General features: G+C 48.0%; 1 protein-coding gene across 2 annotated transcripts in view; it reads right to left on the reverse strand.

The window, feature by feature from the left end:
- Positions 1-4,462: 4,462 nt before the first annotated feature.
- The window catches only part of ZNF532 (zinc finger protein 532), a 59,101-nt gene continuing 37,889 nt past the window's right edge, over positions 4,463-25,674 (reverse strand). For both annotated transcript variants that reach the window (XM_060280343.1, XM_060280344.1), the window contains exons 4-9: positions 23,781-23,957; positions 15,331-15,493; positions 13,337-13,615; positions 9,758-9,870; positions 7,791-7,938; positions 4,463-5,774 (exon numbers count right to left, since the gene is read on the reverse strand). In XM_060280343.1, coding sequence (XP_060136326.1) covers positions 5,280-5,774; positions 7,791-7,938; positions 9,758-9,870; positions 13,337-13,615; positions 15,331-15,493; positions 23,781-23,957 — 1,375 coding nt within the window. In that variant the 3' untranslated portion in view covers positions 4,463-5,279. The remainder of the gene's footprint in view (positions 5,775-7,790; positions 7,939-9,757; positions 9,871-13,336; positions 13,616-15,330; positions 15,494-23,780; positions 23,958-25,674) is intronic.

The raw sequence follows: 25,674 nt of genomic DNA on the forward strand, positions 1-25,674 counted from the left end.
GGTACATTCTGAGGTGTTCCCCACCTCCAAAAGCACCATACTTTCCACCGAGGAGGAGGAGGAGGAGATCGACAGTGTTTAGGAAATGCAAATCAAAAGGTGCTAAATTAACAGGCTTATGCCACGAGAGGAGGAGGAGGAGGAGGAGGAGGAGGAAGAAGAAGTATCAGCACATAGTGCAAGATCGCTAACCTGCCTCTGAGGGGTGTCGCCACACAAATCCAAAAATGTGGTGCAGGGGGCTTGTACGCAGAGCACCTTGGGCACAAGTTCTGTCACAAACCAGGGGGAGCTTTTCGCACACGAGGGCTCCATACGGAGCATTTGCTAGCCCAGAAGAAAACGGATACACCGGCGGCGGTTTGAACAATTTAATTACAGCAGATATCTGGTTTGTGGCCACCAGGTGCAGTTTTTGCAAGTTGACTTATATATACTTTGCAGGCATCTCGGGGCTGATTTTTTTTTGTAAGAGGCACAGAATAATCACATGGGGATGTGAGTGTGCGGCACGGACAAATGGAGGAGAAAGCTGCCTTAAATGCTGAAAATAAAACTAGAAGATCTTAAGAACAGAAGAGGATCAGGCAAATGGCCCACCTAGTCCAGGCTCCTGTTCGCACAGTGGCCAACCAGATGATTGTGGGAAACCTTGCCAGCAGGATTCGAGCACAAGAGCATGCTCCCCTCCTGTGGTTTCCAGCAACTGGTATTCAGAAGCATTGTTGGTTCCAACCATGGGGACAGAGCAAAGCCATCAAGGCTAGGGACCACTGGCAGCCTTCTTCAAATCCTTGCTAACTCCATAACCATGAGATCTAGAAACGTGGTGTGTTTTTTTAAAAACACACGCCACCAGCTTCCCCCATTAATCTCAAATACTCCACCACGTAACACATTTTGGTAGAGAACTTGGGCGATCTGGGAACTGCATAACACTGAGCTAACACTATTTGTCTCAAGAGACTTTGGGTGCGATTCAGAGCAGACGAGAGCGTACGTTAGTGCAGAGGGTTAAGACTATGAGCTGAGAAATCCTCAGTTCAAATCTTGCCTTAAATATGAGATCTGTCCACACACATGCAGCCATCTGCAATGTGGGGATGATCATAATAATAATAATACTGACCTACCTTACAAGGTTGTTGTAAGGATTACTGCGATAATTTATATGAAGCACTCTCAACACTCCAAAACATTTTATAATTGCTGGTATTGTCCAGAACCTTTAAGAAATCTATGAGATGTGTGAATTACACAGCAGGCCTCGTTCTTTTACTTTTTTTTTTAAAAAAGAAATTACATTTTAGGTGCAAAATTAGAACTACTATGTAGGTAGTATTATCCACGTCTAAAACAGTTTCATTATTCAGAGTGCTTCATGGTCCTTCATCTTTATGCGATGCAGAATGGTTTTATATGATGGCGCTCTCTTTTAAATTGCATCCTGAAAAAAGATTCACAGTGCTCAAACAGTACCCTTTCCATCTATCACCTTGGCAACATACCTCTCACTTCATATTTCTGTGATTGCTTGCACCCGAATGCATCTCCTCCTCATATATGTAAACCGAGAGGCTAAAACAAGCTGAAAGCAACAAAAAGAGCCAGTGGGCCTTGGAGGTGTTTGGCTTAAGTCTATGTTAACCAGAAGACAAACAACCTTGAAAATAGTAACCGTGTAGTTCAGAATTCAAAACTTTAGTCAAGTAATTGGAGAGCGAGACCAAGAGACTGTGAGGAAGGGAGGGCACGTGAAGCTGAAACTCACTAGGTGGCCAATTCAGAGGAACACACTAGAAATCAACTCACTCCTATGTATTTCCTAAGTGCACAAACAAGCCACTGCAAACCAGAACCATCTTCAAAGACACATTAAAACATTGGCCTGGTTTGCACATAATGCCAGTGTGGTGTAGTGGTTAAGAGCGGTAGACTCGTAATCTGGGGAACCGGATTCGCGTCTCCGCTCCTCCACATGCAGCTGCTGGGTGACCTTGAGCTGTCACAGTTCTCTGACGTCTCTCAGCCCCACTCACCTCACAGAGTGTTTGTTGTGGGAGAGGAAGGGAAAGGAGAATGTTAGCCGCTTTGAGACTCCTTGGGGTAGTGATAAAGTGGGATATCAAATCCAAACTCTTCTTCCTGAACAATGGTTTCCTGAACAATGGCATAGTGTTATGTGTGAAGCCTGCCAAGCAGCTTAACTATATTTTGGTTTTCTATTTTTTTCTTCTACCAGCAAAATACAGTCTGAAGCAATGGTTAGTTGCTAGCTTACGAACATTTGGTTTGTTTTAGATCTGTTTTGGCATCACATATGACCTCAGTGCCCTTCCTCAATCATAGTTTGTTTGGCCACCCTGTCTCAGAAGCTCACCAATCATAAAGAGATCACTCAGGCCTCAGATTAAAACACAGCACCAGAGGCAAGTCTCATTGCTTGCTATGAAGGGTCAACTGTAGCTCACACAAATTCAGGCCTGCACTATGTATACGCTGCATCAACAAAAACTGAATTCAGCCACCTGTGTAAGTTATGCAAATTAACCACATCTCAATATACTCACATACTTTGCATGATTTAAAATGTCTCTCCTGATCACAGGGAGTGGCAAAGAACCACCCTATACACAGAAGCACCATTTCCTAGTGGCTAGAGCCTCGCCACTGGAAATCCTGTTCACACTGTCCTTTGGCTTCTGAGAATTTAACAGCCATCCTCTGCGAACTAGAGACTTGCTTTAAAAAGAGTAAAACAAGAGTATTTCAAACGATACAGGATTCTGTGCCAGGTAACAAGCCCTGTTTCTAACAACGGCTGAATACTGTTTATGCAACAGAACTGCTGTATATGTAAGAACTGGATCAGGCCAATGGCCCATCTAGTCCGGCATCCTGTTCTCACAATGGCTGTCCAAATGCTGGTGGGCAACCTGCAAGCAGGATCCGAGCACAAGAGCTCTCTCCCCTCCTGTGGTTTTCAGCATCCGTTATTCAGAAGCATTGCTGCTTCCTACACACAGCGCTGCATTAAATCCCTCTTGTTCCCACAGTCCATGCTATTCCCAAATCACACAACAGGAACACCATGGTTTGCAAGGCTCACTGTCTTTTGGGGATCACACTACCGGCCTGATCTTTAGAGCAGCCTTCCCTGTGGTCCAGATCATTACAACTCTCAGCATCTCCCAGAGCGGGCCTTGCTGGCTGAGACTGATGGGACTGTGGCAGCTTTGGCAGGTGGGACAGGGCAAACCCCCCTGCCAATTATATGTTGGGACAGGTGGGCTGCCCTACCCACCTGTCAAAATCCCTTGCCCTTGCTTTAAGACTTCCCATGCAAGCCTAGGGGAAGTGGGGACTGAGCGCTCTTTGCAGAACTGTACCCGGAAGAGGAAGGCAGCTCTAGAAAGATTCCTGTTGTGCATTTTGGTGTCCGATCTACTCTATGTTTCAGTAAGCAATGGAAACAAAATCTGAAGGGGAGGGAAAGCAAATCCTTGGCACCCTCAGTTAAAGCGAAACAGGTAGCAGGTGACAGAAAAGACCCTTTTTCTGTCCAAGATCCTGATAAGGCTGTTGTGAAACAGAGGAGACAATACTAGGCTAAATATCTGACATACTGACCTGCTAGAAGACACCTTCCAAAGGGTATTAGCTTTTCGATGGGCATTATAAATTTATCCTAAACCTCCGAGCACCTGATCTGACATAAACTGGCGCCGCCTACCATCTTATGCAAGCATCCAGGCTTCAGCCTTCTCCGTCAAATAAAAAATACATCATTTCACGGGTTTTTCAACGTAGCGTTTAAGAAATGACACGGCACACGATCCTTCTCCCTGCCTCTCCACCATTGTAAACTCAATTCACAGTACTCTACATATTTGTTTAACTGGGAGCAGCTAAGCAGGAAAATACTGAAGCACCTCAACAGGGCTTTCGAAAGGGTCCGAGGACCTCTCTCAAAAGTGCAGTGGAGGAGAGCAAAAGAAGCATGATGCTTAAAACACAAGCAGCACAGACCCTCCAGGACACTCCTTACACATAAGCATTGATGAAAAGGAAGGATAGCGCTTTGGGGCAGCTCCCATTATTTCAGGTGGGGCTTTTCTGCAGGAAACTGCGCATCTGGGTTCTGTAGCCGATGCGTTCTCTACACACGCAAATGCCCTCTCACATTAATACGGGAAGATCTTCCAAAAAAGCACCTATAATGTTTATGCAAGAGGCCATAATGAAATCATTTTAAATCCTCCTGATCGTTAAGAACCTACAAATGTGCTATACATTATTTGGGGGGCATAAATCCAGTAACTACAAAGCAATCAGACAAACAAAAAAGCTACTTGCCTTTCATTTATCTTCTGTAACTTTTGCTTTCTAGTGCAGTTTTGTCAATCATCCCCTGGGTGTATACCGGTATATATATATATATATATATATATATATATATATATATATATATTCGTAGGCTTCCTCGTGACTTCCATGCTGAGGTGTGTGAGACACCACAATGTGCAACGTTTACACACACACACAACGCTGGCAATTTCAGAAGCTCTGGATCATGTGGCAGTCCAGTGACACATGGTACAGCTCCTTACCACGCCAGCGCTAACCACAGTTTCCAGGAAGGATGATGGTGACAAGGAAAAGAGCCAGGGGGATCATGGCTCCTTCCATGTGACCTCTAGCATGATCAGAGAGTTATGGGAAAGACGGGCATGTTCCCTTGATGCTTTAGTGACCACCCCCACGAAGCGGTTTAATGGAAACCTAGGCAATGCCCCAATATGAAGAACTCTGCTTTAAAACGAACTTGCTGTTCAAAACAAAAACAAAAACAACTGACCAAAACCGGAAAAACAAAACAAGGATTTCCCACTAAATACCAACACATAACAAAGAGTATAAAAATTATCTGTTTAAATATATACAAACTCTGTTCAACTCAAATACTGCTTTATTTTGAGTGTTTGTTTGTTTGTTTGTTTTTTAAAAAGTCTTTAGGGGGTTATATATATCTATGTATATATATATATATATTTCTCTATATATATATCTCTAGCGATGAGGTGAAGAAGATATTATTTTCAGTACAGAATATATTGCAACAGCGTGGGCAGAGCTGTTATCTCCATTGTGTGGCAGATTTTCTGTACCAAAAATGAAGGAAAGAAATGTCAGTTGTGTTCTGAAGTAGAGAAGGCTTTTTCTTCTTCTTCTTTCTCTCGCTTTTGGAATATGCGTGTGGGGTGGAAAGGAAGGGCGGGTCATTTTTCAGTCGCGCTCATTCTTTTGGATTTAATGAAGGCCATGCCATGTGTCCGCATGTGAGTGTTTAAGGCCGCTTCTGTTTCAAAGGTCTTTGCGCAAACTTTGCACTTCCTGTCGGACACGGCACTGCCAGACGACTCCTCCTCGCGGCTGGGCTTGTTCTCCTGCTGGCTGTCTTCCCCCGACCCATTCTGTTTCGAGACGGGCTGGGGCTCCTTCAGCTTGTGTACGATGAAGAGATGGCGGGAGAGGGAGACATGGGAGGTGTAGCAGAGGCCACATTCCCTGCACTGGTACGAAGAGCCGTCAGATTTGTGCTGGGGAATATGTTCGTGGAACTGAAGGAGGTTCTCGGTCGTGAAGCCGCAGACGGCACACTTGTGGACTTTGAAAACGTTGATCTTTAGCTTCTTCAGCGGCTGAGTGATGGCGCCTCGAGGGGGCCTGAATTCCAGCACAGGCTCTTCCAATTTACGCTTCGGACTGGGAACCTGAAGTTGGAACAAATCAGTTAAAACAAAACAAAACCCAGCTATGATCATGTAGCTGTTCTCATGAACGTTCACTGCTTCTGCACTAGAAATAAGTAAAAAAACAAATATATATTTGAGCCAAGGATTATGTTCAGAATCATCCACCTGGGAAGCACTTCTTGACACAACACACAATTTAACTTATGGAATTCTCTGCCAAAGTTTGTGTATGTGTGTGTGTGTGTTTGGGGTGGTGGTGGTGACTACCTTAGATGGCTGTCAAAAACATAGTGGAGTATCCGACACGGAGGACAGGTTTTACAATGGCTGTTATTTATTTACTTCATTCACATGCCACCCTTTCTTCCATTATGGAACCCAAGGCTTGCAGGCCTGCTTAGCATCAACAGGTTAATGGTCTCACCGGGGTGTTTTTTTCCCCAGCCAGAGCCCCCAAACAACAACTCCTGGCACCAAGTCCTGGCACGAACTCAGGTCCGAAAGAAGGACCTTTCTCCTCCTCCTCCCCCCTCCCCCCCAACCCTGACATGGCCATGCCATTGCTCCTCAACGTGGGCAGAGGCCCCTGTGGGCGATGCCAAGGCCTACCCAGAGGCAGCTAAGGCTTCCCTTCTTCCTCCTCGCTCCGGCTGCTCTAGTAGAAGGTGGCAGAGGCCTGTGGAGCTGGAGGAAGCGAAGAGGGAGAGAGAGAGACGGCAGAGGGGAAGCCAGGCCATGGTGTGAGGGGATCACTGTGAGGAGGAGGAAGAAGAAGAGGAGGCAGGGTGGCTGAGAGGGGGGCCTCCCTGTAGACCTGGGAGTAAAGATAGGTAAACAAGAGAAGACCAGGATAGATAGCAAGGGTCTGTGGTGCCTAAGGAGGTCAGCCTGCACATGCAGGCAGGAGGCAAAGCGATCTGAGGGTACACAGCCAATTAGTGGATTTAAGGGTAAGAATCTACATTCTGAATCAGGGGTCAGTCTGTGGGTGGAAGACATGAGTGAGGGAAGGGCTCACAGGGTGCATAGGGGGTGGGGAAGAGGGAGGGAGGCATGGCAGTGAGGGAGCAGTTATGGCACCTTTTTTTTTCTAGGGGGGAAAAGCGCTTGGTCTCGCGTGCCTTCAGACCAGATGCTGGCTCCAGTTTATTAGGCACTGGAGCCACTTTCCATCTTTTGATAGCATCACATGAAGATACATTTCCATCCCCAACTCCAACCGCTCAACAGAGCATTAGACTCCAGTGCTGCAAACTCAACATTTCTTGTGTTCCATTGTTTCCAACAATTCTCCAGATCTCATTCAAGGTACCCTATTTAGCCAAGTTCAGACCCGCAATGCCCTGCGCCCAACATTAATGCATACATTTTCACCACCACCACCCTCCAACTCCCTAGACACAATGTGGGAGCAGGAAGGGGAAGAAGCAAGGGAAGAGATTCACTGCACTAACTGGGTTGGGAGAAATTCAGGGAGAGCCTGTAACGCAGACGTCGAACATGTGCTTTGCCCAGTTCGATGCCCAAGGATCAGGACTGACCTCAGGCCTAGGAGGGCTAGTGCCAGAAAAGATTAGGCTAGGTGGACCAATGGCATGACTCAGCATAACGTGAGATCGTATGAGGGAGGGGACTACGTTGTCCATTGTTCTGCACCTGACCCAGTTTTGCGGCACATGAGCCAACCCAGTTTGGGAACTGCATGCAGCTCAGGAATCAGAGCCTGGCTCTTAAGAAGGCAGTACTGGTAAAGTTATGCCAGAACTATCTGCAGGTCAGGCTAAACAAAAAACAAAAAAACCCAATGCAGATAATAAAAAAGGCACAATCCTAGCCTGAAAACTTTCCAATCTCTTAAATAGGCCACAAAACCCTTTTTACGTTTGGAGGTGTTTTCTTCACTTTTCCCCTCAAAAGACAAAAGAAGCACCAAGTCTTCCAACTCTGATTTGTTGAGAGGACACAGAAGTTTATTCAGCTGGTATTCCATGTTTCTTTTAAAAGACCAGGACTTGCATACAAATCAGAGCTCACCTTCGCGTCTTCTTTTACCGCACTTTGTCCTACATTACTTGATTCTGTCATCTCTTTCACATCAGGCTCTTTGATGCCATGCATCAGCTGAATATGCTTTTCTAGCATCAACCGCTTGGTAAAAGTACGCCTTGAATCCGGACAGTGCCTGCATGAATAAAATGCACAGCAGACCAACAACTGTTATAATCAACTAGTTAGTACTAACAGTGTTTGCACGGGTGAAATGAATGAACATGGCTAACTCACATCTTACTGATTTCAGTGGGTGTACTCAAAAATATAATTTACTTTTGTAAAAGTCGGTGAGGCGATATAGGCCTTCAGCTTGCCAGGTCTTTATTTGGAAGGCTTGGGGATGCATGATGCAAAAAGTGGGTGGTGGGCCGGAGCAATTAGTGGGAATGGGGCCAGTTTTCCTGCTTTTTCCTTAAACCTGGTTAGTGTTGTGGGAATTTTCCTTGGCTTGTTTTGGAGGAATGGGTACACTACAGTAGAGCTTTATCCGGTGTTATCTATCTCCATTTGCACCCATTGTTTTGTTTCATCTTCTAGGATGTACGGGATTACATCGCACTTGGTTGGCGAACGTAAAAAAACTGTGGAAAAGACTCTATGAACCGAAAATGGAGATGCTATACAGTCATACCTCGGTTTACAACCGCCTCAGTTTACAACCACCTCAGTTTACAAACACCGCGGACCCATCTGGAATGGATTAATCCACTTTCCATTACTTTCAATGGGAAAGTTCGCTTCAGGTTAAGTACGCTTCAGTTTAAGTACAGACTTCCAGAACCAATTACACTCATATTTCGGGTTAAGTATGCTTCAGTTTGAGTACTCCACGGACCCGTCTGGAATGGATTAATCCACTTTCCATTACTTTCAATGGGAAAGTTCGCTTCAGGTTAAGTACGCTTCAGGTTAAGTACAGACTTCCGGAACCAATTGTGGTTGTAAACCGAGGTACCACTGTATGTACTTTCCTTTGTTTGTTTTGCAGCACATGTAAATCTTTAATATACATGCACATGGTTTTACTTGGATTCAACCCAGTGCCCTGAAGAACAATAGGAGCACTCTCTCTTACACATACATACTGTACACCCAGGCCATTTTAACTTATTTGCTGCATAAAAAGCAGCTTGACTGCTGCTACCTATTTTCTCCAGCAACAAGCTGCCTTAGGAAACAGCTGGGTGAATTACAGCAGTGGTCCTCAACCATGGGCCTCCAGATGTTTTGAGACTACAATTCCCATCATTCCTGACCACTGGTCCTGCTAGCTAGGGATCATGGGAGTTGTAGGCCAAAAACATCTGGAGGCCCAAGGTTGAGGACCACTGAATTACAGGACACACTTCTGGTTTCAGTAAGCCTAACTGTCACCACGCATGTGCTGAGAACGCACTTTAGCAATTGTCCCATAATCCTCTACAACCAAGGGTGCATAATGTGGTGCCCACCACAATGAGTCCTCCAGATGTTCTGGGCTGCTATGGGGCCCGGTCAGCATGGCCGATGGCAGGGATGATGGGATTTGTAGTCCAGAACATCTGCAGGGCACCGTGTCGGCTATCCCTCCTCTGTGGCAGGCAGTCTTCCATGACAAACATGTACGCGGTTCTGTAGAAACCTTGTTCTTCAACTCTGGGCCCTCGCATGCTGCAGGACTCCAGCTCCCGCCATTCCTGACAACTGACAAAGCTAGCTGAAAATGATGGACATTGTAGTCCAACGACATTTGGGGATCGAAAGGTTGAAGAACACTGTGTGGCTCCACCTGGAGACTCATTTTCTCTAAAGAGTAGGCTGAAAAGTGAGTAGGTCATCTCCATATATGCTACCTGGCCTCTCAATGAGAGAAGAGCAGGGTTTTGTTTTGTTTTGTTTTTTTTAAAAAAAAGCTCTAAGAATTATTATAACGAACATAGTTGCTCAGAACTCTAAAAAGCAGAACTTACGAGCAGGTATAAACTTTCCTAATGCCTTTGTGCTTGATACGATTGTGGCGGCAAAGGCTGTGCGAGGAACTGAAGGATTTGTCGCACTGTCGGCAAGGGTGCTTCTTCATTTGCTTTAAAGAAAGGAAGTCAAAACGTTATTTAAAAAGGAGGTACATTATGATATTTGCCAGTTAACTTAAAACTTTACCTAAAAGCAATGTTGCCAGCATAACACATCCCAGGGCGCCGTTATGACGTGAAATGTCCACCAGAGGGAGCAGGGCTGTGTTGTACAGTGAATTATTTCTAGAAAGCAATAGAAGCCACTTCCCCCTTACTAATTCTGATCCAGTGTAGGTAGCCTGCTGGCTCTACAAACACAATGCTTTGAAAGACCTACTTGTGTGGTTTCCCAGATTTGCAATTACCAGTTGCAGCTGCTCTGCCTAGCCCCCTAGAAATTAACCAGGCAAAATGGAAATCAGCTAACGAGAGGAGGAATGGCATCGTACACAAAAGCCAGCTGTTAAATGGAGAGCAGCATATGGAGGGATACATGTGCATTATTTCCATGCCCTGTGCTCAGATCTTCCTGAACAGGTGGCTCACACACCTGTCATTTGACTCACAAGACCCCCCCCAATCCAAAATAAGTGGGGACTAGCCAATGGCCACTAGCTATGATGGATACATGGAACCTCCATGTGCAGGAAGAGAAGCCTGCCTCGGTGTACGAGATGCTGAGGACGCACAGCAGTTCTTGCCCTGCTCTGTGAGTCCCAGAAGGGTCTAATTCAGGCATGTCAAACCTGCAGCCCTCCAGATGTTTTGGACTACAATTCCCATCTTCCCCAACCACTGGTCCTGCTAGCTAGGGACCATGGGAGTTGTAGGCCAAAACATCTGGAGGGCCGCAGGTTTGACATGCCTAGTCTAATTGGTTGCTGGACCACAATGGAAGGAGCTCTGTGCATAGCTGCAAAGTTTTCCCTTTTCTCACGAGGAAGCCTATTCAGCATAAGGGAAAATCCCTTTAAAAAAGGGATAACTTGGCAGCTATGGCTCTGTGTCCAGCAAGTTATGTGATGCTCTTAACCAGTCCACCTGCGGGACACAGATCCATCACTGGCATTCCTCGCCTCTGGCTGACGAGGTTGCTAGGCCCAAGCCAAACCCAAGGTTGCTAGGCAACCCCTTAAGCTCTCTCTGTAAGGTTGCTTTAGTAGACGTTCGCGACACAAAATGATAAACAGCAGCGAGTGGATCTGCACAAGGCTTGCTGCACGATGACCTACATAAATGACCCAAGAAGCAGTAAAACATTTTAGCCAACGGCCCGTATCCGAGAATTTATCCTACTCTGGAACAATTCACACACACACAGAGAGAGAGCTTTATTTCAGGTTCCATCTTTGAAAGCCGCTACATGGGTGTTTCATTATAGCATCTCCGACCCATGAGAGCCTGCTTATTACGAGCTTTCTTCTGTCTTTACCAACACCTCTGAGCTTATTACATTTTTGCGGTATTTCCCATATGGCTTTCTCTCAAGTCTCTCTCTCCTTCTACCCAAGGCAGCAAAACTGACATGGTTTTTATTAGTTTTACTGAAGCCTAGGGGCCTGTGCTGAACATCAACCATGAAAAATTATGAGCTTTTAAAATTTCTTCCTTCTTTTTAATTTTACTACTCTGAAAGCCTCGTTGGCAGGGGGGAGCCAAAAGCAGGTTGGAGTCGATAAGACTGTTATTAGTTCAGAGAAGTGGGACTTGCAACAAAATATTACAGTATGGAGTGTTCCTGCTCAGGGTTCCAGCCAGCCAGAGCTCTTCAGGACACTCCATTACATTCCCTCTCTCCATTTCTGTTCCTATTCCTCTTCTGAGGTGCCCTTTTTGTGCACTCTGAGCATACTGCCTGCCTACCCCGCTTGGAATTTGGTACATATTTTGCAGCAGTGTGACCAAGGAAACAGTCTAGTAAGACTGGTGACTGAAAGAATAGACTTAAGGTTTATTACTCGTGGCAAACAAAGTAAATATAAGGTTTTTCCATGTGGCCAAGATGGAGCCAAGAAGTTAACACCGGAACATGCAAACTCATTTTTGGACCAGCCTACTCGAGGAAGGAAGGGACCCAGGTGGCGCTGTGGTTAAACCACTGAGCCTAGGGGCTTGCTGATCGGAAGGTCGGCGGTTCGAATCCCTGTGACGGGGTGAGCTCCCGTTGCTCGGTCCCAGCTCCTGCCAACCTAGCAGTTCGAAAGCACGTCAAAAATGCAAGTAGATAAATAGGAACCACTACAGCGGGAAGGTAAACGGTGTTTCCATGTGCTGCTCTGGTTTGCCAGAAGCGGCTTTGTCATGCTGGCCACATGACCTGGAAGCTATACGCCGGCTCCCTCGGCCAATAATGCGAGATGAGCGCGCAACTCCAGAGTCGGTCACGACTGGACCTAATGGTCAGGGGTCCCTTTACCTTTACCTGAGGAAGGAAGTCTGAGAAGAAGGGATCTACTTTACCAACAAGTTGTTACTAAAAGAAAAGCAATCTGCGAGGAGTAAGAACAGGGGGGCTTTCAGTTTATTGCACGCACACACACCCATGCCACTGGCCCAGGTAACTTATTGCAAGCCGTTTTTACTGTACTCCCATTCGGAATATATAAAAATATGATCAGACGCATTCTGCTCAATAGGGCCGACTAATCAGAGCACGCCTGTCATGTTAATTCATCGCAGCAGCTTTAAGAACATAAGAGGAGCCTGCTGGATGAGGCCAATGGCTCAACCAGGCTGACGACCTGCTCTCATAGGGACCAACCAGATTCCTAGGAGAAGCCTAAAACAACAGCCCTCTGCCCACTGTTACTCCCAGGAAAATGCCACTCAGGGGCAATATGCTTCCAACTGTGCAGGGGAGATCATAGCCATTGTGGCTGATAAGTCTTCTATAGCCTTATCTTCCACGAATTTGTCTAACCCGATTTCAAAGCCATCCAAGTTGGTGGGCGACACTTTGAAAAGCGCCTAAAATTTAATGGATCTAAGCAATAACGTACTCGTGGAAATTTCTCCCTTCTGCGCTGTAGGAAATGTAAACCAGGCTGATCCATTGTGTTGATTTGTGTTTTATTTCCCTCCATAACCCTGTGCCTTTTAGCATGCATGATCTTATTTATTCTCTGGATTTATGCTTACATAAAACTAAATAGTGGCCTTTTTTCACATAAATTGTATGATGGCTGGTTACTTAAAATGCAATCAAATCTGCCTGGCCTGGCTTAGCAAAAGAGGAAGAGCCCATTCCAGCATGCAGAATTGATGTCAGTCAGTTTGTCCTGGGCTTCACCACTTCCCTACTATGAGACCATGGTGAGGGATTTATTTTTATTTTTATTTTTTTGCCAGGGGTGGGGCATTATCTTTCATAATAACTTTTCAGCAACAGGCAAGTGTAATCAATAAACCTCACTGCTGCTTTGGTTGCAAGGTGGGCGACTAACAGCGACGAATTCTTTCCAGGCTAAACATGGAACAACTTGAAAATGGCCCAGATCTAATCTTCCAGTTCTCCGCTCAACACCCGCAATTTACCTTTCCGTGTTCTTTCCTCATGTGGGATATGTAAACATCTCTCTGAGTAAACAGCCGGTCACATTCCCAACACGTCCAGCCGGGATTGGGGACCTTTTGGGGCTCTGCTTTCTTCACAGGGGAGGGGGACTTCTTCTCTGCCTTTTCTGTCCCGTTGACGGATTTGGAGTCCTCCTTGTTGTGACTGACCGAGTTCTGAGTGGTGGGCTTCGTGCTCAGCGGCAAACTGATACCCAGGTTCGGAGGCCCTTCGACACTTTTCAGCGTCCCGTGCATAGACTAATTAAAAAAGAAAGAACAAAGCAAAATGGTGCTTGCTAATCTGGAGAGAATACAAGGTGCGATGACCAGCAGACGGAAGGCTGTAGAAGCCAGTGTGGTGTAGTGGTTAGTGTGTTGGTCTAGGACCTGGGAAGCCCAGGGTTCAAATCCCCACTCTGCCACAAAACTCACTGGGTATTGAGCCAGTCACTCACTGCCATCCTCGCAGGGTTGATGTGAGGATGAAATGGAGAGGAGGAGAATTACGAAAGCCACTTTGAACTCCTTGGACGAAAAGAGGGATGTAGATATGTGATAAATAAAATGAATGCAGTTACTTGAAGATTAAGTTTGACGAATCCATGGCACCGACAGGCCAATGTACAGAGGCGGCAAAAACCACATGGCACATCTGGACTGTACCACTTTGAAGATGGGGGACTGCATGTCTGAATTCCCCCTATCTGCCATTACCTTGCACAGAGAGAGCTGCCATGTCAGGGGGGGAAGTGTTCTAGCCTAGCCTTTCCCCTTATATTCTGTCAAGGTTGTCTGCTATGGGTAAAGATCTCACCGAGGAATCCCTGGGTTTGCCCAGAACACAAGTTGAAAGTCTCTGCGGTAAAGCTTAAAAGCAGAAGTCCAGTGGGAAAAGGCAGCTGATTGCATAATGCCTTAGTAATATATATATATATATATATATATATATATATATATATATATATACCAAAGTTCAAAGGAATGAAACTACCAGAAGTAGTAGTCAGCCTCAAAACACCACTCTAGAAAAATCTTGTGGGGTATGTTTTCTTTTAACCTATAATATAGAGAAAGAAAAAGTTTCTGAAAGTGGATTCTGCAACTTCATAGTAATCTGCATAAAGTTCAGAACCTATGCAGATTAAGGGAGCGGCCATAACTCAGTAGTACTATAGCGGAGAGGCCAGGACATCTCTCATCATCCATGAAAGCTGCAGGCCAACATTTGGAGGCATCACACTGCACCCCTGGCATAAGGTCCCAGGTATAGGCTGTGATCTATTCAGTTAAAAGATTTGGGGAAGTCCTCTGCTCTGAGACTTGGGGAAGAGCAGCTGCCAGCCTGAGTGAACAGTACTGGGTTAAGCCGTTTAGTGATCTGGGTCCTAGAATATAATGCCCTTTCACGCATTCACAGTTTAATCATTCACAAGCCTGCTCCCCTTGTGGTTTACAAGGGCATTTAACCTGGTGTCAGGAATGTCTCCCCCCCCCCCCAGCACAGGGGAAGAGTTACTCAGAAATTGAACTAAGTGAAAGAGGGACAGACTCTGCAGATGAGAGGTGGCTGACAAGACTTTGTTAGCTCTCAAGAAGAGGAAGAGTTGGAAGGCAGCCAGAGCGTTGCTAGGCAATCAGCAGATAAGCAAAGGTATGAGTCGGCGTCTCAGTCCCCGTTCTAGGTGTCTGGATGAGATCAGATGGCAACGGAAAGGCAAGAGGGGACAGGCAGGAGACTGCCGTCCTTCCTGCTATGGGAGGGGCGAACATTCAGACTGACCAACTATCATAAATGCGAGCAGGCGAGAAGCCGGGCTCTGGGTGTGTCTTTTTTTTTTGTAAATAAACATACATAAAACTGCCGGAGGGTCATTACTTCTTATCGGGCTTGCTTGCCTTCCAGAGATCATTACACCTACTTTCATCTACTTCTGGTGGCTCCCCATTATGGTTGCCAAACGAAGCCCACACACCTTGATATGATCCATCATGAGTTGCTTCTGTGCGTACAAAAGCGAACAGTCTGGACACTTGAAGACAGACACTTTCTGGTTTTCGATGTGTTGGTCAAAGTGGCGATACAGCAAAGGCTGCAGGGTAAACACTGTGTCGCACATGGAGCATTTGTAGATTATCCTTTTGAAAGAAAAACACACAGGAAAAGGCAGTTGAAGAAATAACGTCAGTCCGTTGTGGCATTTCATTCATTCCAAAAGACTGCATTATTAGCAGTACCCCAATTTTCCATCCCATAAAGGGGCTGCTCAAAGGGGCTTACACATGAAAAGCAGGCAGAAAAGCCACAGTAATCCTACCATTAAAATTTACATTATCCAATTACAAATAGCTGCAAAAACATAGAAAGCATTGCCAGCAACAGTCGCCCCCATGTATAAATGTGGGATAGCCCAACCCTCGCCCCAGAAGTGCTGTGCATTAGCCAGGAGCTCACAAAGGTGTGATCCTGGATGCAGAGTGGAAGGTAGGCAGGCAACCTTTCCACAAACAGGGGCAGTGGGATGATGCACTTGTGATGCATGGAGGAAATGTCTGGAAAAAGCCTTTTTCTTCATGGGGCCCTTATTACGACTACTACTACTACTATTACTATTATTACTACTACTACTATAGTGGCTACATTAATATCCCATCTTTCCTCCGAGGACCAAGATGGTGCACACAATTCTCCTTCCCAATTTATCCTTACAACAGCCCTTTGAGGTAGGTTAGGATTGAGGTTGAATCCTGACAAGACAGAAGTATTGTTTCTGGAGGAGACCGAGGGGGGGGGAGGTATCGGGAACTCCCTGGTCCTGAATGGGGTAACTGTGTCCCTAAAGAACCAGGACTCACTCATTCTGGACTCATGGAGACAACAGGTCAGTTCTGTGTCCAGGCCAGCTCCACCTGGTACGCAGGCTGAGACCCTACCTGCCCGCAGACTGTCTCGCCAGAGTGGTGCATGCTCTGGCTATCTCCCGTTTGGACTACTGCAATGTGCTCTTCATGGGGCTACCTCTGAAGGTGACGCAGAAACTACAACTAATCCAGAATGCGGCAGCTAGACTGGTGACTGGGAGCAGCCGCCGAGACTATAATACCGGTCCTGAAAGACCCACATTGGCTCCCAGTTCATTTCCGAGCACAATTCAAAGTGTTGGTGCTGACCTTTAAAGCCCTAAATGGCTTCAGCCCTGTATACCTGCAGGAGCATCTCCACCCCCATCGCTCAGCCTGGACACTGAGATCCAGCTCCGAGGGCCTTCTGGCGGCTCCCTCATTGCAAGAGGTGATGTTACAGGGAACCAGGCAGAGGGCCTTTTCAGTAGTGGTGCCCGCCCTGTGGAACGCCGTCCCATCAGATGTGAAACAGATAAACAGCTATGTGGTTTTCAAAAGACATCTGAAGTCAGGCCTGCTCAGGGATGTTTTTAGGGTGATGTTGTGCTGGTTTTTTTACTATTTTCTGTTGGGAACTGCCCAGAGTAGCTGGGGCAACCCAGTCAGATGGGTGGCATATAAATTTTTGTTGTTGTTGTTGTTGACGAGACAGTGACTGGCTCATGGTCAACCTGTGAGCTTCACAGCAGGGTAGAGATTTCGATCCTGGTCTCCCAGGTCCTAATCCAGCACTCTGACGAAACTGTGGGAGGCAGTGGAAGACAGGAGTGCCTGGCGTGCTCTGGTCCATGGGGACACGAAGAATCAAGACACGACTAAACGACTAAACAACAACAACAGGGTCCCTTCTTAGGACCAAACGACTAAACGACTAAACAACAACAACAACCACTACCTCATACTGCCTCTCAGGGCAGTGTGAAATTGTAGGTCAAGCTAACCACACATAAAGCCCAATGCACGGAAGCCATATCTGAAAAGGCCCAGATATGTAGGTCGCTCGGTGGCAATGAGGCATTTTCATTTCTAAGCCTCATAAGAACAGCCTTTGCAGAACTGAAAGTAGTGCTTGCATGGCAATGGGCTTTCAAATGACCCCTTGAGGCTGTAAATCATCTTGGTGGTTTCAGTGCCTTTCCATAAATGCAGACAAAGGACTCTTGCTCCTAATAAGGGGAAGCATTACCAGCCACTTATCATTAGAACTGACACTGAATTTTCACCCGAAGCAAAATTCAGCTGAAGAATTGGAGGGACGTCAAGGGGCGCCGGAGGGACGTTTGAAAGGAACGGCAAAAATAATTAAAATTCCCATTTTGCACTTTCCTCCTTTTTCTATGAAGATGCATTGTAGATGCTGTATCTGCATTATGCATTTATAACAGCGGCATACCAGTTCTGACTTAAGAAACCCAGGGAAATGTAATCTGGCAGGGATGCTTAGATTTCTCTATTAAAGACCCTTATCATTCTCTCACACAGAATCATTCTCTTCCCTTGGGAGAGGAATGGCCATTTGTATCTGGAGTGAGCACAGATACCCCTATTTAAGGAGCAGGAAACTGCAGGTTTTGGGGGGAGCCTTCCGGCCTCTCATGGCTCTTCCTGGGCCCTGCCCCTCAAGGGCTGTTGCCTGGCTTCACTCTCCTCACATTCTTTTGCCTGGTTGGAATGTGCCTGTGAACAGCCTTTTCCCTGTCTGGATGGGTGTTATGTACTGAGCTGAATCCTAGAACAATAGGATTCAGAATCAGTGGGAGCTACCCAATCCAACTCCAGGTGGAAGTGAATCCGCAACCTGATTGGCCTGCTGGAGCAGCCAATCAGGCGGCTGGCAGAAGTGAATCTGCTACCTGATTGGCCTGTAGGAGCAGCCAATCAGGCTGCAGGCAGAAGTCAATCCACAATATAATTGGCCCACAGGTGTAGCCCTGAAGTAGCCAATCACGCAAGGCCCATTGTGTAAATAATGTATATAAGCAGATGGTTTTGGGAAAAGAGCCATTCGTCTTCTCTTCTTCTCCTTGATGAATATGAGCTGAATAAAGAGCATGAAATTCACTCTCGACTCCGAGTATATTTCACTGGCGACGAGGATGGGATCCTGCTGAGCTGACCGCCACCACGCACTGCACCGCAGCACCGCCACCTGCTGCACCGCTGCATCGCACCGTGCATCCAGGCTTCAGCTCCAGGACCCAAGGAACCCAGAATGGCAACCGACAGCAGCTTCTTGCCATTCAAACCAGCATCAGGAGACTGGGAAGGGTACGCCGCCCGTTTCAACTTCCTCCTGCAAGCGAAAGAAGTCACCAACGATGCCATGAAGAGGGCGACATTCTTCAGCGTCTGTGGAGAGGAGACGTTTGAAATCGCCCGGGCTCTCCTTGCACCTAGAGATGTCGCTACCGTCTCTTACAAAACAATAATGGAACGGCTGAAGGAGCACTTTTCACCACAGCCCTCGGTGGTAGCTTGCCGAAATGCCTTCTACGCAAAGCGGCAAGCCCCAGGGGAAACCATAACTGGGTTTGCGACCTCCCTCCGCCAAGCCGCCCGGTTATGCAACTTCTCAGAGTTGGAGAACATGCTTCGTGACCGCCTCGTCGGTGGCCTGAGGGACGAGATGTTGCAACGACGCCTCTACGCCAAAAAAGACCTCACGTTCCAGATTGCTCTGGAGGAAGCCCTGGCAACCGAAGCCGCCGAGAGGTCAACGCAAGAGGCACGACCGGCCCCGCCATCCCAACCGAGGGTCTACCACGAAGACCTCACCGACGAATCCGAATCTGACAGGGAGGAAGTACACCGAGTACAGCGGCGCACTCAAGCAGCACACACACCACAGCAGCCTCGACGAGAAGGAGGGAACTGTGCAAGCTGCGGGGAGAACCACGAGAGGAGGACCTGTCGTTTCCGCAACGCAGAGTGCAGGCAGTGCAGAAAATTGGGACACATCGCCCGGGTGTGTCGGGCTCGACTCACCCGTCGACAAGCATCAGATGACCGACCCAGGAGCCCCAGGTCACACGGCACCATGCACCAAGGCAACTCGACGGAGATCATGGACTACCAGGTATTCCAGTTGCCCCATCCCAGCACAGAGAAAATTTATATAGAGGTACAGATAGAGGGAGCCCCATGCCGCATGGAGCTGGACACGGGTTCAACTCTATCCATAATCTCGGCCCAAACATTAAGGGAACTGTGCCCTAATGGGGGTCCCAAACTAAGGCCGGCCCCATTCACCCTCCGGGACTTCCAGAAACGTAAGGTCCCTACAATGGGGGTGGGGACCTTCAGGGTGCAATATCGAGGGCGAAAGCAACAATTGGACTTGCTGGTAGTTAAGGGCCCCTACGTTAGCTTACTGGGACTGGCATGGTTTGGACCTCTGGGGCTAGCCGTTACCGGGGTGAACCGCACTAGCTTACAAGTGGACGTGGACGCCATATGCAAAGAGTTTCCAGGGGTTTTCGATGGGGCATTGGGACGATATACAGGACCCCCCATTGCCCTACAGCTAGACCCCGCTGTACGACCCATCAGGCACAAGGCCCGCCGGGTCCCGTTCGCCCTGAAACCCCGCATAGACGAGGAATTGGACCGGCTCGTGGAGCAAGGAGTGCTGGAGCCGGTGCCCAACGCCCCCTGGGAAACTCCGATTGTCACACCCGTCAAGCCTAACGGTTCGGTCCGCATCTGTGCAGACTACAAATGCACCATAAACAAGGCTCTCACGGCCCATGCATACCCAGTGCCAGTGGTCAGCCATGTCCTCGCCACCCTGGCTGGGTTAAAAATCTTTGGCAAACTGGACTTGGCCCAAGCGTATCAACAGTTGCCTGTGGACGAAGCCACAGCAGAGGCTCAGACGATTGTGACGCACAGAGGGGCATTCAGAGTAAAGCGGCTGCAATTTGGCGTTAGCGTGGCACCAGGCATATTCCAGAATCTAATGGACTCTCTCCTTAAAGGGATTCCTGGCGTCACCCCCTTCTTCGATGATGTACTGATCGCCGGGCCCACACCAGAGGAATTTGAGGACCGCCTCCGCTCCGTCCTGCACCGTTTCCAGACGGCGGGCCTCAAGATGAAGCGGGAAAAGTGTTTACTGGGAGTGCCGCAGGTGGACTTTCTGGGATTTAAGGTGGACGCAGAAGGGGTCCATCCAACCGGTGACAAGGTACGGGCCATTTGTGAGGCCCCAGCGCCCAAGAGCAAGCCCGAACTTCAGTCATTCTTGGGACTATTGAACTTTTACCATGCCTTCCTTCCCCATAAGGCAGCGGTAGCGGAGCCCCTACACAGACTCCTAGATAAAAGGGCCCCTTGGGTGTGGGGCCAGCGACAAAGGGCCGCATTCCAGGCAGTCAAGGACTTGCTCGTCTCGAACTCGGTCTTGGCACACTTCGACGAGAGGCTGCCAGTGGTGCTGGCATGCGACGCCTCTCCCTATGGCATCGGCGCTGTCCTGGGACACCAACTCCCGGATGGAAGAGAGGTGCCGGTGGCATACTTCTCCCAGACGCTTGCTGCAGCCGAACGAAACTACTCACAGATTGACAAGGAGGGTCTGGCAATCGTGAAGGGCGTAAAAAAATTCCATGATTTCTTGTACGGGCGGCCCTTTACCATAGTGACTGACCACAAGCCGTTGCTTGGCCTGTTTGCCCCCGAGAAGCAGACCCCCCAAGTGTTGTCTCCACGTGTCCTCAGGTGGTCAATTTTCCTTGCCGGCTACCAGTATGCACTAATCCACCGCCCTGGGAAGGCGATGGGCCACGCAGACGCACTCAGCAGGCTACCACTACCAGAAACAGGCCCCGACCCAGCGCCTGCGCAAGAGGTTATGACCCTGGAGCTGCTTCCCGACCGACCCATTCAGGCACAAGAAGTTGCGCACCATTCCACAAAAGATAGGGTCATCTCCCGGGTCCTGGACTGGGTGTGGCGAGGATGGCCCAGCAGCAGCCCCGGGCCAGAATTCGCTGGCTACACAAACCGCAAACATGAACTGTCGGCCCACAAGGGGTGCCTGTTATGGGGAAGCAGGGTCGTTGTTCCCCAGCCCCTCCGCAAAAGGGTCCTCACAGCCCTACACGAGACACACCCAGGGGTAGTGAGGATGAAGGCCCTTGCCAGGAGTTATGTGTGGTGGCCGGGGATTGACAGAGAGATAGAGGCCTGGGTCCAACACTGCCAGACCTGCCAAGAATCCCGCCCGGATCCCCCAAGGGCCCCAGTCCAGCCCTGGGAGTCCGCCCGACATCCATGGTCACGCTTGCACGTGGACTTCACTGGCCCCTTCCAGGGAAAAACATTCTTCATAGTGGTGGATTCCTACACCAAATGGCTGGAGGTCGCACTGGTACCGTCCACTTCTACGGCGGCAGCCATCCGGGTACTACGTAAGCTGTTTGCAACCCACGGGCTCCCTGACACCCTCGTCTCGGACAATGGAACCGCATTCACGTCAGAGGAGTTCCAGACCTTCACAGCGCAGAACGCCATCCGCCACATCCGCTCAGCACCATTCCACCCTGCCACCAATGGCCAAGCGGAGCGCATGGTGCGGACCACCAAGGACAGCCTCCGCCGCATAACACAAGGGGACTGGGAATACCGCCTTGCCGCATTTCTTCTAGCACAGCACAGCACCCCAAGCACAACGACGGGCCGGAGCCCAGCTGAACTACTCATGGGCCGGCGCCTTGCAACTAGACTGGACCGACTTCACCCCGACAGAGCTCAGGATGAGGTAGTGGAGGGGAAAGGCAGGAACCCCCGGACATTTGTGGCCCAGGACCCAGTGTATGCAAAGAATTTTGGGGCAGGCCCAGCATGGGTACCCGCCACAGTCACCAAGGTGACCGGTCCCGTGTTGTACGAGGTACTAACAGAAGGGGGGCAATGTTGGCGCCGCCACTGCGACCAGCTACGGCGACGATTCCCAGGAGGAACCCGGGAGGAGAGCGGGACAGAGGGGTCCCAAGGGGACAGCAGGGCAGTGAGGCCTGTAGAGCGAGAGGGGTGGGCAGGGGAAGCAGAAGCAGTAGGCACAGAGGGGCGCCCCGAGGCTGGAAGGACACCGGAACCAGAGTCACAACCTAGTGGTTCAGTGGCGCCAGACCAGACAGCCCCGGCACAGCCAGCAGCCTCGGAACACGAGCCAGAACCAGAACCCCTGACCAAGGAACACCCCAGGCCACAACGCACACGGAGGCGGCCAGCAGACCTTGGGGACTACGAATGCAACTTCCCGGGCAGGACTGGAACTTAGAGGGGAGGGGTGTTATGTACTGAGCTGAATCCTAGAACAATAGGATTCAGAATCAGTGGGAGCTACCCAATCCAACTCCAGGTGGAAGTGAATCCGCAACCTGATTGGCCTGCTGGAGCAGCCAATCAGGCGGCTGGCAGAAGTGAATCTGCTACCTGATTGGCCTGTAGGAGCAGCCAATCAGGCTGCAGGCAGAAGTCAATCCACAATATAATTGGCCCACAGGTGTAGCCCTGAAGTAGCCAATCACGCAAGGCCCATTGTGTAAATAATGTATATAAGCAGATGGTTTTGGGAAAAGAGCCATTCGTCTTCTCTTCTTCTCCTTGATGAATATGAGCTGAATAAAGAGCATGAAATTCACTCTCGACTCCGAGTATATTTCAATGTAGAATGAAGATGTGTGTATATATGTTTGTGTGTGCATAATTGGAATGTAGCCTGTCGTACAAAGTTGCACCCATTGCCCTGCCCACTTTTGCCTCTGGCTCTACTCATTTTTTTTGCCTCTAGCCCTCCCTCCCATTGACATGTGGCCTCTGGAAAGTTGTCCACAAGGGGGACATGCCCTTGGGCTGAAGCAGGTTCCCCTAGACCAGGGATGGCCAAACTTGGCCCTCCAGCTGTTTTGGGACTACAACTCCCATCATCCCTAGCTAACAGGACCAGTGGTCAGGGATGGTGGGAATTGTAGTCCCAAAACAGCTGGAGGGCCAAGTTTGGCCATCACTGCCCTAGACCATCAACAAGAAAGTACAGAAGTAAATATAAGAAATCTGGGGAAAGGAAAACGACGAGGCTTCAACCGCTGCAAAATCCCTATTTGAAAGGTCGGCTGTGTGGGAAAACGTGGCCTAAAATTTGCTTTGACGCAACACGCTAAAAATAAACGGATCTCTGTGCAACTTTTTCAGTTATACAGGAGCAGGACACTCATCCACTCTCACCAATTTCACTCATAATCTTCTTGAATTAAGCAGGAAGGTATGAAAGGAGGTTCTAAGCATATGCTGTTGAACATGCTGCTCTTTTGTCTCATTTATATATTGCACCTGTCCTTTAATTTTAGAAACACAGTGGAAAATAGGAGAACCAGCTCTTGCCAGGACTTTCCCGCTTCTCTGATGGCATATGGGGAGTTCTGGTCATGGCACGCAACACTTATTTCTGAGCATGATAACTGTAGCATTACAAGTCAATAGTCAAGTCAAGCAGGAAGCAAAGATCAGAACTGCTTACTTGGGCTCCCCTATCTTGATTCCAGGGTGCTGCGTATAGGCGTGGGAATGAGTGCTGGGCGCCGACTTGAATGCCATTGGACAAATGGGACACTTGTAGAAGACTTCACAGTGAGAGCCTTGGATGTGGGATTTGAGTGCCGCCACATCAGAGTATACCACATTGCAATGGACACACCTGCAAGAGATGGAGAGTTATGTCAACGTTTTCTGTTGTGCAGTGCAACGCAACACTGTAGGGTCTAAGTGTCAGTATCCTTCTACAGGGTGTAGAAAATGGCCAGGGACACAGCTATAACTGCACACAGAACAAATAAAGGATGCAAAATGTCTTCAGTGTGCTCTACTCTTTCCAAGTACAGTGGTACCTTGGTTCTCAAACGCCCAGAAGCAGAACATCCTCCGTTTTGAGTGTTATGCTTCTGATTTGAGTGCCACGCTTCAGTGTTACGCTGAGGTCTCTCTGTTTTTGCTATTTCTTTTGCGTTTTTGTGGCGTTTTGTGAGAGCCAGTGTGGTGTAGTGGTTAAGAGCGGTAGACTCGTAATCTGGGGAACCGGGTTCACGTCTCTGCTCCTCCACATGCAGCTGCTGGGTGACCTTGGGCTAGTCACACTTCTCTGAAGTCTCTCAGCCCCACCCACCTCACAGAGTGTTTGTTGTGGGGGAGGAAGGGAAAGGAGATTGTTAGCCGCTTTGAGACTCCTTCGGGTAGTGATAAAGCGGGATATCAAATCCAAACTACTCTTCTTCTTCTTCTTCTTCTTCTTCTTCTTCTTCTTCTTCTTCTTCTTCTTCTTCTTCTTCTTCTTCTTCTTCTTCTTCTTCTTCTTCTTCTTCGTTTTGTTTTTGTGACTGTGTGGAACCCAGTTCAGCTACTGATAATGATTGATTGTGTGACTGCAGTATATTGTTTATTGCTTTCATTTTATGGATCAATGGTCTCGTTAGATAGTAAAATTCATGTTAAATCACTGTTTTGGGGGTTATTTTTTAAAGTCTAGAACGCATTAATCCATTTTGCATTACTTTCTATGCCAAAGCGCGCCTTGGTTTTGGAATGCTTTGGTTTTGTAGTGGACTTCCGGAACGGATTAAGTTTGAAAACCAAGGTACCACTGTATCACTGAAAGATTCTCAACCCTGGGGCGCAGGGCACAAAGGACTGTGGCCCAGACCAAGGATTTTATCTTCCTCTGTACAAGGTTGGTAAGAAGCGGACAGCTCCGTTCTGCATGCAGGAAAAGTCACATGATGAAAGAAGCAAAAGATAAAACAAAATCCCCCGTGACCTTCTCTCCCTTTTTGATATCATGCCACAAAAATACTCATAGGTGGGACAAAAGCATAGATCAGAGCCATGCCGAAGTAGCCTGCATACTTTGAGCAGCTGTGCCTTAACAAACCTACCAATTTTAATGAAAATGTCATCTTCAAAATTTGAAACCTGAGGATGCTGTGCAGCTAGGGTGGCCAGATGCCAAAGAAAGGAGGTTTTTGCATCTGCATTAGTTGTGTAAAAGAAGGAATCCCAGCTGAAGTTCTCTTTTCAACCAAAGTGCCCCTGGAAAAAATTATGTGGCTAACTTATTCCCACATATCATTCCCATCTGTAATTTACTCATGGAACTTGGTCTTAGAAGCATGTTGAGAGTCAATTCAAAATATCCTCATCAAGTGGATGATCTACCACAAAATGTCATAATTATTATTCTGAAATATGCATATAACACGATTTTGAAACTTGTTTAAAGACTAAGCTTTTAAAATTTGGTGCCTTGCTATGTTCCTGTAGATTCAGGGTGTTTTTTTTATGTACTAGAATAATTATGTGGCACTAACAATATGTCATTTCCCCTAAAGTTTTGGCTTTTCAAAACTTTATATAGGCAGAAG

The sequence above is a fragment of the Zootoca vivipara genome, chromosome 11, assembly GCF_963506605.1.
Source record: "Zootoca vivipara chromosome 11, rZooViv1.1, whole genome shotgun sequence".
NCBI lineage: Eukaryota > Metazoa > Chordata > Lepidosauria > Squamata > Lacertidae > Zootoca > Zootoca vivipara.